This window comes from Lepidothrix coronata, unplaced genomic scaffold, assembly GCF_001604755.1.
Source record: "Lepidothrix coronata isolate B3197 unplaced genomic scaffold, Lepidothrix_coronata-1.0 Scaffold328, whole genome shotgun sequence".
Lineage (NCBI taxonomy): Eukaryota > Metazoa > Chordata > Aves > Passeriformes > Pipridae > Lepidothrix > Lepidothrix coronata.
Window position 1 is genome coordinate 388349 of NW_016690508.1, and position 17312 is coordinate 405660.

General features: G+C 38.5%; 1 protein-coding gene across 4 annotated transcripts in view; it reads left to right on the top strand.

The window, feature by feature from the left end:
- The window catches only part of LOC108508992 (SAM domain-containing protein SAMSN-1-like), an 84978-nt gene extending 69330 nt beyond the window's left edge, over nt 1–15648 (top strand). For all 4 annotated transcript variants that reach the window (XM_017838207.1, XM_017838208.1, XM_017838209.1 and 1 more), the window contains 5 exons: nt 142–262; nt 1680–1831; nt 4063–4269; nt 5290–5440; nt 14414–15648. In XM_017838207.1, coding sequence (XP_017693696.1) covers nt 142–262; nt 1680–1831; nt 4063–4269; nt 5290–5440; nt 14414–14619 — 837 coding nt within the window. In that variant the 3' untranslated portion in view covers nt 14620–15648. The remainder of the gene's footprint in view (nt 1–141; nt 263–1679; nt 1832–4062; nt 4270–5289; nt 5441–14413) is intronic.
- Nucleotides 15649–17312: the final 1664 nt, after the last annotated feature.

The following is a 17312-nucleotide window of genomic DNA, read 5'->3' on the forward strand; positions in this document are numbered from 1 at the left end:
TTCTAAAATGCTTTCTCTGACAGAGTGGTTCTTAATAAAGTGCAATGATTAATTAATCTCCAGTGATGATTTAAAAAGAAAAAAAATATGTTTATCTAAAATACATTTCTTGGGGGTTAACATCTGATTTTTGTGTTAAAGAATGAAGAAGGAAAAGACGACAGTGATCCTGGTGGTGGAATACACACTGAGAAGGTATCCCTAAAAACCAGTGACTCTTTGGAAAGTCTCTATAGTCTGAACAGTGGCCAGAGCTCATCTAGTAAGTACAAGATATCTATACTTCTTATTCAGTCATTTGATCAATATAGTTATTGTTTAAGTCTGCAGTATCAGAGCTGGTGATGGTAGAGAGCTCTTCAGTCTGGCAGACAAAAGTGTAATTTGATTAAATGGGTAAATTGATTAAATGGGTAGCAGCTAGGGTAGATGCAGCTCTGTCCAGAAAGAAGCTCAGTGTTTTCAAGAGTGGAAATATTAACTGAATTTTAAAAAATCACATGGATTATAGGGGATGTCGTTGGTAAATATGCCACAAATTTTTTGTGGGGTTATCACTGCTATAGTGCTGTCACCCACAGGGTTGCAATCACTGGGTGCAGCCACAAAAACATCCTCTCTGTGAGTAGTGGCTCCGAGTTCATCCTTTGCCCCGCAGATGAGAGGCAGACAGTCAGAGGTCTCTCTGAGATGACAGGTGGTGGAGGTCTGACCTGGCAGCTTCAGGTCATGATGCAGAGAGACACAGCTCACTTGAAACCCACTGAAACCCCTCCCAACAGGGTAGTCTTGGCCAGAGGGCAGATGAATCTCTAATGAGAAGTTTGCCTCCACCTCTCCATGTGCTGGTCTGCTGTGGATGTTGGCTGGGCAGGCCACAGTTAGCCATGATGACATTGCAGTGCCACCCCTGCAGGCACTGCTTGAACCCTGACTGCAGACTGGAGCTGCAGTCCACACCATTTGCACTTAGCAGTTAATCTGGCCCTGAGATGGAACTGTGCACTTAAGCAATCATCTCAAACAAAACCATTTTTATGATCATTTTCTATGATGTGATTTGTGAAAATCGTATATGGGAGTTTACTTCCAACACACTGCTGCTCTTATCTAAAAACATATTTGGATGGGATATTGCAGAGCTTGCTCAAATTTGCTTGAATTACTCTGCCGATATTTTATTGCTCAACTTGGATAAAATGACAGGCAGAAATGTTGATAAGATTAAAATTTCCCCCTGCAATGCAGGTTCCTTTGATGTTTCAGCTAGCTCTGTAATGAAATAAAATAACTTCTACAGTACTTGTTTTCATTTCTCTGAATAAACAGGAGAAGTTCAGCAGAATTAATTCCCTAAACTGCACTTTTAGGGTACATATTATTAATCTGCAGAGGTAATATTTCAAAAAGTCTGTAAGTAAAATGTGTAGTCTATTAGTATCATCACCAGAAAAAGATTACTGTAGGGAAGATATTAATGAAAGATCTCCTACCCATTTTCTTTGGTCTCTTGTAGTATGATTTTTATTGAATGTATTTATCCTGGAAAATGTCAAACCCACACAGAGTACGCTCTGTCTCTGACTCTGTGTTTTTAAACACTTTCCTCTCGGCTGCTGGGCAGAATTGCATGTCTGGGCACTTGGTGCAGGAGATCTCTCAACTTGACTGTCTTTCAGGTGGGGTGACCAGCTGCTCAGATGGAACGAGCAACAGGGACAGCCTCCGGTTTGATGATGAGGTCCCCTACAGTGGCCCCTTCTGCGGCCGGGCCAAAGTCCACACTGACTTCACACCAAGTCCTTATGACACTGACTCTCTGAAAATCAAGGTAAGACAACCACTTGGACTTCCTATTTCCCAGAAATAGGGAAAAGAAATTGTGAAGAATATGTTTACTGATGCATTTTTAACTGTTAAACACATGTAACACTCTAAAAGCAAGACCCATCTGGTTTTGCAGTGCTTTTGTAAGGACTTAGTTCAGACAATGCTGCAAAGCCAACTGCTGTTAAAGGCCTTTTAAAGCATAGATTCCAGGTAGGTACTCCATCATGGCATCTACGTAGATACCACAGCTTTCCTCAGAGTAACATACATGTTGCTTCCCACATACTAGGTGTGGAGTAAGACTAAAATCTCCTGGGATGTGAAGTTGTCTCCCCAGCTTTTTCAGTCACAACCAGGATATATCAGAAGCTCAGTGGCACCCATTGTCTTTAAATAGAAGCTGTTTGCCTTTCCACAAAGCTTTTCTTTAAGCCTACCTTTGAACTATGAACTTTCTTTGGCCCAGACATGGCAGGGGGGTCTGGGCTGTGTGAGTTAGGAAAAGGAACAACAGTGTGGGCCTAGGTGAACATTACTAAAAAAAATCTGGTCCTTTTCTTCTCCTATTCACAAATGCATCCAATATCATCATCCTTCTGACTACTCATGTCTGTAAATCTGGACCTCTTTAGCACCTTCGTATCCAGATTATATTCATACTTCAGGACCTTTTCTTTTTCACAGCCTCTTCTTTTTGTCAAAATCCCCATCTGTATCTCATGCAGACTTCCTCTTCTCCTCTCTGGCCTAACCTACAGCCATTGCAATGCTGGTACTTGCAGTCTTCACCATTTGCACTCCACTTCCACTGACATCTAGGGCATTTCTTTTAAAACAGTTTAACTGTAAACCAGCAAATATCTGTGGGTTCATATAAATCCCTTTTTTAGTCACTAGGATAGTGTATTTTAGAATTATAAACTCCTACTTATGGTTGAAAACACCCATATTTATTTCACAAGATTTCAGTACCCTGAATCTGAATTCAAAGTGCATCTGCAGCTTGGCTTAGAGCCACTGCCAAATCCTGATCTGCATCCACATCTGAAGTTCCTGAGCCTGCATGAGTGTGTAGAACAACATGTGTGCTTATAGAGCTTTAAACAAATGTTTGTTTAGTTTCCGTTTCAAACGTGCTCACAGCTCTGAGCTCCATATTCTAACAAAACCAGGTCACCAGAACACAGTCAGTTTTGTACTTGGGTTTCTACCAAAACTAGTGTGACCACTTGACTTGCAGTTTCCTGACCAGACCAGAAAAGATTTAAAAGTTTTGTAGTTGTTAACATATATTTTTAACAAACTGTGTTTGATTTCTAACTTTGTAACAGAATGCCAAATGAAGCTGGCGTTTGTTGGATAACTCTTCAAAGATTTTCAACATTTTCATAAGTTCTGTGATACCTGCCAAGGAGACAGGACTCAATTTTGAGGTCCTGAGAGCAAGTTGTGCGGGGTGTATGACTTAAAAGGGAGCCTTTTTGCTACAAGAATTACTCAGTGACTTTTTTGCTGAGCTGAGGCTTTGATTCCCACAGTGTGGCTGTGAACACCTTTGCCAAAAAGCCCTCTCCAAGTAGCTGTGTTGTCACTCTTTTTTAGCACTCATATTTCTTAGTGAGTGGACAAGTGTGAAGAACTGAAGTATCTAGATCTGTCTGCTAAGGCCCCATCCACTATTTTCTCTGTCAATTGTGATAATAATAGTGGGAAAATTTGTCAGTCCTTTGGGAAGGACAGATAGGAAGGTATTAAGGGAGTTAAATGTTCTTTATTGCCTTTGAGAAATGTAGCCAGTGTTTTTTACTGTAAAATGGGTAAGTTCACCTTTCACATAGCTCAGCTATTGGTTTTTGAAGCCCCTTTAGGGGCTGGATAATAAGATTATTGTGTGAATGCTTTAGCACAAATTCAGAAAATAACCTCACAGTGATCCCTTGCCTTTTGCAAAATCCGTTCCCACTGTCCATGGCAAAAGTTGATTGCTGAAGCAACCGTATGCAAGTGGAGCACAAAAATGGTGAAGGGGGCTGCTTATGACCACTTTTCTTTCACAAAGGTATGGAGATAAGGGCTAGCTCAGTTTTCTGTAATTATTTTCATGAGAGTTTATAAAAGCAATGGTGCTAAATCTAGATAATTTTTAAAATGATGACTTTTGATCCAGAAAGGAAAAGCTGCAGATAACAAACCAGAGGTGTAAGCAGTGGTGTGCTTTTTTTATCGTTCTAGAAAGGAGACATTATAGATATCATCTGTAAAACCCCCATGGGCATATGGACAGGCATGCTGAACAACAAAGTAGGAAACTTCAAGTTTATTTACGTGGATATTATCTTGGAAGAAGAAGCTGCACCCAGAAAGATAAACCAGCACCGAGGAAGCAAAAGGACCAAGCCTAAAACATTGCAAGAACTCCTGGAATGTGTCCGCCTGCAGGTCAGCCAGCACATTTCCCAGCTCTTCGTGTAACATTTCATTTCTGTGTGCTCAGGTTCGGATGCCATTTACAGGCAGGAGTAGAAAGGCAGGTTTCAACAGTTTTGATGTCAGCAAAGCAAGGCAGCTTCGTATCTGTCTTTTATCTGACACGAGTGGCTACAGAACCACATTTTATCACCTCATCTGGTCAGGCTAAGAGGCTCCACACAAAGAGGCACAGCGGTGACTTGTCAGGTCACCGTGCCCTGACTGCAGTTGTGTGTTAAGTGGAGGAGGTGTGTGACTGTGGACACCCTGAGGACAGGACTGCAGTCTGACTCCAGTGCCAAAATCTAGAATTTGCGTTTCTAATTTCTTTTGGTCTTTAGGGAGCAATAGTCTTTTTGCACTATGCTCATGTTGCTTCTTTCTCCGTCTCTGCAACCCTAGTTCTCGACTGAGCATCAAAGCGTAATGGGGTCATGATTTACAAGTAACATTTTTAATAACGGTAATTGCTTTGCTGCTGATGCGAACACTCATTTCCCTGGAGCACGCACAGAGTTTCATACTGAGTCGACACACAGCTCAAGGGGGACCACTTGTGACACAGCAGGGCTGGGGTCTGCCCCACCTTCTCACCCTTGCTTGTATCAAAGGGCTCCTTCTGTGCAAACACAGAGCACAAACTCAGAGAGCCCTCCTCGATCCAGCATGAGAAACACTCATGGAATGACCCACAAAAGTCCAGACACTTGGCAGGTTAAATAATTTTGGCAGAGCTCTGTCCTGGTCCAATTTGCTGCCGGAGCCTGTTAGAGAGTTCAGGCATAGATGCTGGGAAGGCCAGGATGACCCCCGGGCATCTCTGCCTCTGTCCTCTCTTGCTCTCCAGTTCTGGTTTTATGCCAAAGGCTAGTCAATCAGACTGGAGAATGGAGCCCATTTCAACCTGACAAAAAAGTAAAAGTGGAATTGTGCCTATTCCTCTACATAGTGCTTGTTTCCATGAGAGGATTTGCTTGTTTCTTTTTGTAGGAATATGCCTCAACCCTCTTGCTAAATGGCTACGAAACTCTAGAGGACTTAAAGGATCTCCAGGAAAGCCACCTGATCGAATTAAATATTTCAAACCCAGAAGACAGGGCAAGATTGTTATCAGCAATTGAAAATCTACAGGATTGTGACAGTAAGTGTTTAAGCTTTGTTAAGAGTCATGTGCAAGCTGAAACATATTTAAAGAAATAGTCGTTCTCACATTGCTCTCTTTAATGATTTTTCTTTTAAATATGAAACATGGAGTCAGATGGTTTTCTTATTTGTTCAGATAGCAAGCCATACATCTCTTCTAGATATGTATATGATTACTATACTAGTAACACATGAATGATTTAAAATTTTTTATTTATAGTTCCTACTCTAGAGATTAGTAGCAACTATTGCTTAGGAACAATCCTATCTATGGTTGGGGACTGAACCCTCCCAGAGGTTAAGTGGCTTCCCAAAACTCATAAGTCTGTGCAAGAGTAGAAAATAAAACCTCCCCAACTCTGCACTCATATCTTAATCAAAATAGAGTTTATTTTAAATAGATGCAGTAAAGAATTTTTTAAAATTTTTTAAACAATGTTCTGCAGAAGAATATGTGTTTTCCTTCCCTCATTTCATCCCGCACTTAAATCCTTATCCAACTTAGTTTCTTTCGTAGAAAGGTTTTGTAAAAAAAAATAAATATACACTAATAACTGCTTTGCATTCTTTTCTCAAAATTAATCTAACTTATTTTTTTCCATAAGCTTCCAAAATCTGAACATACCGTGTGTGCGTATGCACGTGTATTGATCACCATTTTGTTTTCTTCACTTGTTCCTTTCATGGGGAGTGGAAAAGCTAGGATACACAACAGAAAAAAACTATTCTCATGATATTTTAATGATGTTTCCAGTCTGACTTCCAATCTTAAATAATTTATGTCAAATTTGTAGAAACTACAGCTAAGCATCTACTTAATTAGACACTCAGCCCATACAGGAGATGTTTTCCTCTTCATTAATATTCGTGCATACTTGCCCCTGTGCTAAGCAGTCATTTCATCAAATGTGCACTTGCAACTGAGTAGCATCTGAAAGAAAGAGAAGGGAAAACAATGACTTCCTGGGATATTTAAATATCAGTTATTGTCAGGCATCCACTTGTTATCTCCTCAGTCAGTAGGCAGCTTTCCAGTCTTTTTTTCTGAATTTTTGGGCTTTTTTGGAACACATTTTGTACATTCAGTCTTTTCTGTTCTTATTCAGCTTCCAGGGAAAGGTAAGGTTCTTGCAAACACACTGGAGAGGTGTTAGAAAGTGGGTTTTTTTGCCTTCCAGGTTCAAAAGTTCTTTCTGGTCTATGGCTCTGTGAGATGACAGGCTAGAAAAGGACTCCTGAAGGGCTGTCTGTGTAGAAACAGTGACTGAAATAGTGAATCCAGGAAAAAAAGGGTTATATTTTGCAAGAATTGTATTTCAGGGACCTATCTGTGAATCAGCTGAAAATGTGCATACTGACTATACATGTATTAGTGTATACTTTGTGGTTAACTAGCCTTGCTGTGCTTTCTGCACCTTTTATTGCATATATTTTTTTCAATATTTAACACCAAAAAATAGTGAAGAAAAATGCTAGATTGTAATTTTGCAGTTTTGCATCAGTGTGAAATCCAAACTGAAACATAATGGTTTTTAACAGACCACACGAATGTTAAACTGTTCCGCAGTGGTGAGGATATGGTTTACTATTTATGTTCCTTGAGTAACAAAAGCACAGCAAGCAGCATCAGATATTGAACCTTTTTAGAATATAACACCAAGTCTTTTTTCTGAAGGTGTCTTAACACCTAATGTTCTACATACACCTGTGCAAGGACCAAACCTAACAAGTCTTTACGTGTCCCACACACTGAAAATTAATAAATTTACCTTTATTACCCAAATAGGGTTCTTCCTGTAATAGAATCATGGGATTAAGTCAGTTCTCCAGGCAAAACAGTGTCCCTGATGTTATCTGTATGGTAGTCCAATAGTTCAAATTCCTGTTCTTGAAATAATAACATTAAATCTTAGAAAGTGGCCCATGCTTTAAAATCAGTGATGACACTGTAGTCTTATTTCAAGAGATGAAATACTTCACATGCACTTTAGACAAGTATAGCAAATCTTTCCAGTATTCAAATTCAATAAAATAATTTCCCCAGAATTTATGATTAGTCACAGGGACCAGAACCACAACAACTTTATATGTCATGCCAGCCGTAAACATTCATTTAAGTCCAGTTGAGTTTCACAAGACTCATGCATATTTTAAGGTAAGCCATGCATAAACACTTTCCCAGTTTGAATCTGGAATCGGGACTGGATGAAATCCTTGCTTTGCCTGGTTGTGAAAGGCTCATAGCACTTGTCATGTGACTGGTAGGGATGGAAGAGAATTTAACAACCTGCTCTAAAAAGGAAGATACTAAAGACTAAACTGGGTGGAAGTTATCTGTTAAGTCTCTATAACGAAAGACGGGGTGTCAAGATGATGTTGGGGATAAGCTCAGCGTGAGTCTGACGTTGTACAAATCATTTGACCTCTTTGTCCTTCTGTCAATCAGATAGGAAAATTGGGTTGAAAGAGCTGGGTGCTACTGTGAAAGTGAATTCTGCATCTGAACTGAACTTTCCTGGGTCAATATTTTTTTTTTTTCCAAATGGGCATGGCTCAGTCCAGCATAAATGATTTTTTAATTAAAATTGATTTTCTGCATTGCTTAGAAGTGAGCTGCATAATTACCCACAAATACAAGGTAATCTGTTTACTGGCCAAGAGTATTCTAATTAGAATTTCAGCACTTTTCCAGGTAAAAGTTCACTTTTATTACACGCTTTGTGAAAAAAAAAATATACTAAGGCCATAGACCATATTTACTCTTCTAAGCCCATCTTTCTCACAGAGCTTGGAAGAATTCCATGTCTCTGAATTGCATTCATACTTCCATGGAGCATATGTTTGATTAATGGATGGAGTGTCAGGTATGGTCCAGAGTTGAAATACAAGGGTTTCTGAGTTTTTGTGACTCTGCTATTATTCAGAACAGCCAAGCATGTTGGAACTTAGCCTCATTTTACTAGATTCTACTATAATTGTAGTAAAGCAGGATGTCATATTTTTTTAGTGTGTTATCTGATCTTTTGAGATGTTCAGATGCTTTTACAGGGCTTTTAATTTCTTTTTTGCTCCTTGGCTTTTTCTTTATATTTATTATGTATTATACTAAGTGATTTCTTCATGCCACATACTTGTGGCTATATGACTAATTTTGCAGAATAAACGTTTTCCAACCAAAAGACCTGCAACAATAGTTTCCACATTATATGCTTCTTAAAGCCATCCAAAATGTAGGATTTCTGGCAGTGAGAATGTTTTAATCTTACATTTGATTCAAACCTGAATGAATTTGAAATGAAAAAAATTGCCCATCTTATACCAGAAATTAAAAAGCAAGTTTTATTTAGCAAGTGCTACCACATAGTGTTTTTTAAGCAGATTTTGCTTCCTAGCACTGCACTATCTTCTTTCTATGTTTCCTGAGAGTCAAGACCCAAATTCATCATCTTCAAGTACTTAACGGAGCAAGGCTATCCTAGAACTGCAAGGTCTTGTAAGCTCTTCATGACCTTTCCTCCCTTCCCAGATCTCTTTTTAGATTTTCTATAAGTTGATCAGACCTATATATTTGGGACAAAATGATTGGTTTTCATGAATTCATGGCTTGTGAGGGGAAAAAAAAGGTCTTTTTTGTAAAGTATTTCTTAATAGCTTTCCATTCTTCTCCCAGATGGCTCCTAGACAGGAGATGGATGTCTGTGCTTTTGTAGGATGCTATTTTTAAAGTGAAGCAGTTGCTGGATGGTTAATGAATAAAGTAATAAAAGAAGTTTTGAACTTTTTTTTTCTTGACCGCTTCCCAGGACGCACTTTTTCTGTGTGCATAATAGGCTTGATTCTCTTCTCACTTAGATGATTTAAGTCAAGAGGTTCATCCCTAAAGTCCAGTGGGTTACATTGGTCTGAAGCTATTCTGAGCTAAAGAAGAATTAGACTTGATTGGGTATGTGCATACAGTTCATTTTATGGAAAAAAAAAAAAAGGTGAATATGTGCAATTTGGGGGATAATATTTTACGCTTATCTCCCCAAATCCTTTCCCTAGCTTACTTTTCATATTTAAGTGCAGATCATAGTCTAAATTCTAATGCCAGTTCCAGATAAGATTTGTTCTTATTTATTGTACTTGGACAGCAAAATAGTAATTAGCTAAGGACGTGACTTCCAGTTCTCAGGTGCATTCCTTACGTGACAATCAAGCATCAAGAGTACTATTTTACATTGCGCAATCCCTTTATATACGTGAGATCACACAGTATCATGTCAAGGTCAGATAGTGCTCAAAGACAATCTCTCCTTCTGTACTCTGGTACAACCCATTGGACTGGACATAATATTTCCAGATTTCCCAAGGAAGCTCATCCTTGCATGAGTATTAGTTTATTTCACCTTTTTTAAAGGCACATCTGTTTGCTTCCAGATTTTAGAGAAAAAAAGAAGCTTCTCATTTCTGTTTCCACCATACACTCTCACATCAGTTCAGTAACTTTTCCCTCCCAGAAAAGCTATGCCATTGACTTCAGTGAGAGCAATTTTTAGAGTTGCATGTCTGTACATCCACAAAAGGTTTACTCCTTTTGGTGCCCAAAGTATTGCACAAACCCATTCAGGTTTCTCTGCTTCTTTTTCAAGAATTATTGCCGTCTACTTCTTCAAAATGATCCTTTCTGAGTTTGATGCTTTGTGAGTTTTCATTTCATTTTAACACTTAGTTGGTCTAACTGTTACAGGCACCACAGGTTAATACACGGCCTTCAGATATACCTAGGAGATCTAAATTCATGCTCAAAGACACACTTTCTTCAATGATGCCCAGTGACAGGACAATGATAATGGCCAAAAACTAAAACACAAGAAGTTCCACCTCAACACGAGGAAGAACTTCTGTCCATTGAGGGAGGCAGAGCACAGGAACTTGCCTAGGGAGGGCATGGAGTCTCTGTCTCTGGAGACATTCCAAACCCAGCCAGATACACTCCTATATAACCTGCCCTACGTGATCCTGCCTAGGCAGGCTGGTTGGACGAGGTGATATCCAGAGGGGCCTTCCAACCCTAACAATTCTGTGATTCTGTGATTCTATCTAGTTACTACGTCATACTGCCCAGCACATCACCACTGCACCTTCCAGGAAGGCAGGCCAGTGACTCAGCCTAAAGTACTGTGCTCCTACCCCAATTCTCCTCCTGGACAAAACTCATGAAGGCAAACTCTCAGAGGGCACACTCATGAAGTATGGCTTGCTGCTGGGTGACCTTCTTTTTGCCCAAGAAAAAAATCCAAGCCTTTGTTCCACTCGTCTGGTTTAAACTGGCATAACCATACAGGAGTCAGTGCGACCCCTGTACGTTCTTGAGCTGAATTGCCTTAGACCTAAGCTTAAAGTGCTCTCCTAATCAGGACTTCAACCTCATTAAGAAAGGGAAAAGAGCTGGTGAAGGGAAAAAGGAGTCTATCCCTGCGTGTGTCATGCACATCCATGTCACTGAGTAACAAACCCTCATTTTAAAGATCTAAACAGCGGGGGAGATAAGTATGCGTCACACGTCTCCTACCAAGGCTAAAGGCCTCACATTTTTTTTCAGAAGTCTGAATATAATCCTACCGTCTAAAGTAGTACTGGAATATATGTGTCAAAATGATGCATATCTTGGGCTCTTCTGGCCATATCATAGACAACAGTGACTGAAAGCTATTTATCTTATGTGAAGCTGCTTTGCTGTAGAAAAATGATAGGACTCCCATGTGTTGATAAGATAGTTATTTCCGATGATTCTGCAACATCTAACAGCAGTTTAATTTTATCAATTCCTGTTTTCTGTGCATCGTAGCTTTCTTCTGATGTCCAAAAGATCAAGGCAGCAAACTTACCTTTACTTGAACATATAAGTGCTAGAGAAAGGACTTAAGTGGAACCGAATATAAGAGCAAAAAGCTTAAAAAAAGAAAAAGAAAAAAAGAGCAAAAGTTGCTTTGCTTTTCTCATGAAGCAAGATCTAAAACTGCATGCTGTATATATTTTTAATACTCAGTATCGTGTTCAAGTGGTTTAGTACTTACTGCATAATATTTAAGGCACCTTTAAAGAGAAAAAAAGGTGTCGAAGTTTGCTTTCAGTCTTTTCTTCTTAAATACGGAGGGGGAGGGCTTATCTTCAACTTTTTCTGCTCAGAATGAAAGATAGAAAATACAATATTTTTGCTGTCTCAAAAAACCTGAATATTTAGTAAGTTCTTCATGTAAGAAAAATTCTACTAGTGTTATAGGAAGTTTTACACATTTGTATGCTTTGTAAATAAAGATTTCTTACTCTCCTAACTGATCTAAATTCAAATTAAATAAAAATAAATCTTAGTTCCAGGCTTCCATTTCAGCCTTTTCCCCTGAAACACAAAAGGGAAACATTGATACAAAACAAATTTAGGATCCATTGTTCATATGGGAACTACTCAAATTATCTAGACAACTAGTTACAAGGCAGTAATACACTGACTGAAACTGCATTTTCCTTTTAACCCGCTAGTTAACTCGATCTTCCCATGGTAAAACAAAGTGGATGGAGGCTCCTCTGTGACCTTGAAAATGTAAACAGGATTAACACTTTTTTAGGTCAGTGCTTGCCGGGGCAGCAGATGATGCTGGGGAAGCAGATAAAAGCACCAGGGAGCAGCATTAGGCTGATGAGGAGATTAGGGTGGAGGTGGGCAGGGAGCGCTGCCCACGGCCGCGCAGGAGGCTCCGGGTGCTGCCCGCGACCCACGGGGTCTGTGCCCGTGGGATGGGGCTGCGAGGAGCAAATGACACGGTTTAGACAGGGCTTTACTGGGGCATCTGCTGGTCTTTGTGCTAAACTACTGCGGTGGCTACGAATAGCAGCAGTAATGCCTTCGCTGGTGTAATGCCTTTTGTAATTCCTTCCTGACTAAAATCAGAAATCAATTGGACCCTACATGATCAAATATTTTCCCTGCAAAGAGAGATAACATTTGACATGACAAACTGTGTTCTGTAAAGTGAGAAGGAGATCAAAGAGTTACAGGTATCAATTACATCTGCTGAAACGTGTGCTCTTTCACGCAAGTGCAATTAACCACTAATTTATTTGGGAACAAGGTGGAACTTTTATTCCTTGGAATATATTTAAAGTAATTTTTAAAATTATTTTTAAATACATCAGGTTATGTCTATAGCCTCAGGCTTAATGCAAAAATGACAAAGTTGAGACTTTGGATTCTTTTCTTCAAAAATCAGATTAGTTTTTTGACTTATTTAGGCAATTGAAAGTTAGAAAATATTAAACAGACTTAATTAGGCCAAAGAAATCTACGAGACTTCCATCAAGATCTCACAATGTTTCTCAATATATCACATTGGTTTGTTAAATAAGTTTGTTGAAATCTCACACAATGAAAAAGGTCTCTGAAGAAATTCTCTTGCTGTTCCATTTCACTCTAAAAGTGAAACATTTCAATTTTTCATTTCTAATTTATGCTTCATTATACAATACAAGATTTTTTTTTAAAAAAATCAAATATAAAGTCTTTTCCCACTTTAACAAATCTTATAATTTCCAACAATTGAAACAAGAGTCAGTATGAATTTTCTTTGTGGAAATTTTAAACTTTTGGGACCTAAACTGGATTTAGCTTTTGACACAGTATTAAATCCTTCATATATTAGGACTTCCAGTCTGCCTGAACTTGAATGGAGACAGTTTAAACATGACTCAAGATCTAAAACTAACTATTTAACCACGGAGTAACAAATCAAGTGAAATAAGGGAACTGTCTTCGTAAAAGCAAAAAGGTTCCATTTTTCTGAAGAGCTAAAAGTCTGGGGTAAAACCATCTGTTTCCTCTGAGACTTGTTCCCCATACTTTGGAAGGCCAGACACAGTTTGAAATAAAAATTCAGTTAGAGAAGGGTGATAACAGCACACACACACACACACAAAAGTACAAAAGGGAAAGATTTTATATTTTATAGTTTATTTTCTTAAGAAATGTACTGTGAGTAAACATCACAACATCTCAAAGCCAGAAAAGAGGAATACACAATTTAAAAATGAGATAAATTAGAGTCATGATATATAGGTATGCACTGTCTTGTTGAGCTTTTTTTGAAAGGTCTGTTGATACTCTCACCAAGTTGCATTTTTGAGTTTCAACAGATTAGTCATACAGCAGCTAAACAAGGACAATATTATTTGCAAGATAATTTGCTTCTACTCAGTTTTGGAACAAGGACAAATTATTTGCAAGATAATTTGCTTCTACTCAGTTTTCGAAAACTGTTCAAAAACCATACAGTAGAAGTCAGGCATCTCAGCTTTCTCTGAGGTCTCTGTGTTTTGGAAAATAATCTTCTGGATACCTTCTTAAACTAAGCTTAGGAAGTTTCCATCAGCCACCCACTCACATTGAAAAGTTCAGTGCTTTAGAAAACCTGGTTACCACATCTTTATGCCGAGCACTTCTGAAGACCAGCACGTTTTATCTCCCTACACAGCACAGAGTGCATGTCAAATGGTGGGGGTTACAGTCAAAAGGCACAACATCTATAATGCAACATGTCATAAACATGAAATTGCCTGGGCAAATTCTGGAACACACAAATGTAGGCGTGTATCTGCCATCTGCCATGGTGACCTCACGTGGCGACTGTGGGCAGCCTAAAGGACCTCAGGCTGAAGGACGAGGCCAAATTCTCCAGAATTCATCTCTGAGAAACATACCGAAGGATAAAAACCAGCCTCAACGTCAACTCAGATGTTGTTATACTCGTGTGACCGTATTTTTAGTTCTTTGATTCTGAGGTTTCTGTTTCTGGTGGACAAAAGATATTGATCTAGTCGTGTGTATGTTACCAGCTCCGTTTCTAAAGTTCAAGATCAGTCATGCTGCTACCTCAAACTCTTTCCCAAAATGCTTATTTTGACAATTTTTTTTTCTTTCTTTTTCTGTTCTTTCTAGCTGAACAACAGCAAAAAAGTGAGGATGGTCAGGAGACACAGAACTTAAGCCCTCACCCAAACTCTGACAAATCACAGTTAAATGACTGTCCAAGAGATTCTGGCTGTTACATCTCATCAGAAAATTCAGATAATGGCAAAGAAGAAGTAGACCCAGAAGCCCTGTCTGACATGGTGCAGTCAATAACAATCACTGAGTCAAACTGATTCAGTCCTGCTGCTTCTCTGGAGATTTTCAGAAAAGACAATCAGATTTGGCAGTATGATGGCACAGAAGCAGAACGCAAAATATTCTCAACACCGAAAATCTACTTCTGTCTGATGTATGATGCTCTAGACTGTTTAATACTTGGACACTTGATAGCTAAATGTTAGTTGATAATAAGAATATCTCACATTTTTCTTTTCAATGAATTCACAGACTTTTCACTGAAAAAGTTTATACATAAGTATTTATAAATATTTGTACAGCGGATGCATTTTCTATAATAATAGAGATATTTTGTAGGTAGTGGTTCATAATCTGGAAATGTTAATTTCTGGAACTGTCCAAAATGTAAATATTGTATATATTTATTTTAAAAATATATAGATTGATCACACTGTCTCTATTTTCAGCAGTGTTTTGCTGATATATGTACAGAATGTACTTTCACTGGTATATCATCATAATAAAGAGTGGATATATTCAAACTCTACTTTGAAAAGTACCAAGCTAATTCTCATTAATATTAAAGCTGTTTCATACCACTCTTCTCCAAAACAAGCTCTAAAGTAGACTATCATCTCCTGTACTTTATCTTGAAGGCATGAAAGAACTGTAGGGTGAATCTGAATCTAGTTCTCTGTGTTCCTGATCTTTTAGAAGAACACAGCCACCTGAATGGCTTATGCAGTGGCAATTCTTTTATGGTTATTTTCACCTGTTCTCATTTGTCCCAAGCATTACACAGAGAATGCAAGCTTGGAGAAAAAAAAAAAAAATCAGTATCAATGTTATGCTTTTATGATAATCTTTTTGTGAAGCTGTTGCCTTTTGTGTGTGGTGTGAGGTTCGTTAATAGAGTATTTGTTTGTATACAGAACTCGAAAGCTAGCATGGTTATTGTGCATGATTGTCTTTCATATGAGATTTTATTGTCTTTTCCCAGTATATTTCACACTGGAATGCACATTTTAACCGCCTGTCTTCTTTTAGAGTACTTCCTTCAATAATAAACAGAAGCATGTGTTTAAGCCCTTTAAAAACTACTTGATTTTTAATGTGGTCATTACATTTCAAAGACTGCTCTCTTCTAAGACTAACACAGTAAATGGCAACTCCATTGAGCATTTTTAGCATGCATAATAATCTGCGTATCAAATCAATAGAGAGACTTTTTGCGCACTCATTAGTCACACAATTTTCATAATTTAAGGCATTTTGCATTTATGTTAAAAAATTTCACACATATTGCTGACAGTTTGAAAGAAAATCACCTTCAGAAGAGATGAAACACAGAAAGTTCCACCTCAAAAGGAGTATTTCTGAGGAAGCTATAAACAAATGGAAAGCTTTTCTCTCTTTCTCTTTTTTTTTTTTTTCCCAGTGTAAATACTTTTTGTTCTTTTCATGACACCTCAACTGACTACTGCTGTCAGACTCCTAATACACAGATCTGCTTTGAAGGCTGTAGTATAAAAATTGCAATTTTAGAAAATGGCATTAACCAGGTTTCAAAGATTAGGATTAAATACACTTGATTTAGAAAAATAAATGAGGAAGGGAGCTACTAAGATTTGGTTTTGGTTTTAACTTACTTTTTACACTGGAAACAAGCATCATTATTTAGCAGGAATGACCCCATACTGCCAAGCATGGTGGGGATGGAGGACTGTGAGAGCTTGTGTCAAGCAGCTACATTTGTTAATGCTTTTCTAGCCAGTAGTGCATCATGACATGCAGTACTGACATTGCTTAATATGACTGAACTTCTGAAATAATGTATTTGGATTGGCTTCTATCATCTCCTCATTCTAGAGGAGGACTAAAGTCAGCCTGAATTCCTCTAAGAGTGGCTTCTCTTTTGGCTTTTGTGGCAGAGGTGCTTAGTGTTCAGGTTGCTTCTATCTAGACATCTGTAAAAATGCTGAGCCTGTAAATAACATGTTGAGGTGAGTTTAAGTATGATCAGGACTGTCAAGAAACAGCTAAATTAGGTGGGTCAAGGGCTAATGACCCCAGAGACCAGAGATGTATCCTGATATAAATACTCTGAGAAAAGTTAATTTGCATAGATTTGGAAACAAAAATAGGTCTCCCTAACTAGTTACAGTGAGACAGGCAAAGCTTTCAACAGAGCAAAACACCCAACAGCTGATTTATTTTACAGGAATTAAACTCTCAGGAGCTTGAGCTGATGGCAAGAGTATAAAGGTGTGAGGTTAACTAGTTGGGAATGAAGGGCATGAGCTGTGGCTTACCCACTTCTGTCTCTAATCAGTAAGGCTCTATCCAAAGGGCTTCTTATTTAGAAAAATGTATCAACTGAAGGCTTGTTTGAGACATTTGTAGCTTCCTGCGAAGGCAGAGCAGATTAGATCTCAAACTGAGAAACTTCCGTTCTCTCACATTATTCTGAGAAAAAGAATGAGGAAATTTGGTACCACAAAGTAAGAAAATGTGTTTTCTACAAGAAGCATACCCAACTTTCTTTCATCTCTCAGTAGTCTCATTAATCACACTGATCATGGATTAAACTCTTTGTAATAGCACCAACGTTTCTCCAACTGGCTTAAATGCTGGGTGATCTGAATAAAAGATAATTCTAGGAACTGTTGGGAAAAGTCTGGTGCAGATCTTAGCTCCTTTTGATCCGTTAATCTCAAAAATGTCCCGGACACAGGGAAGAAAAGAAAGC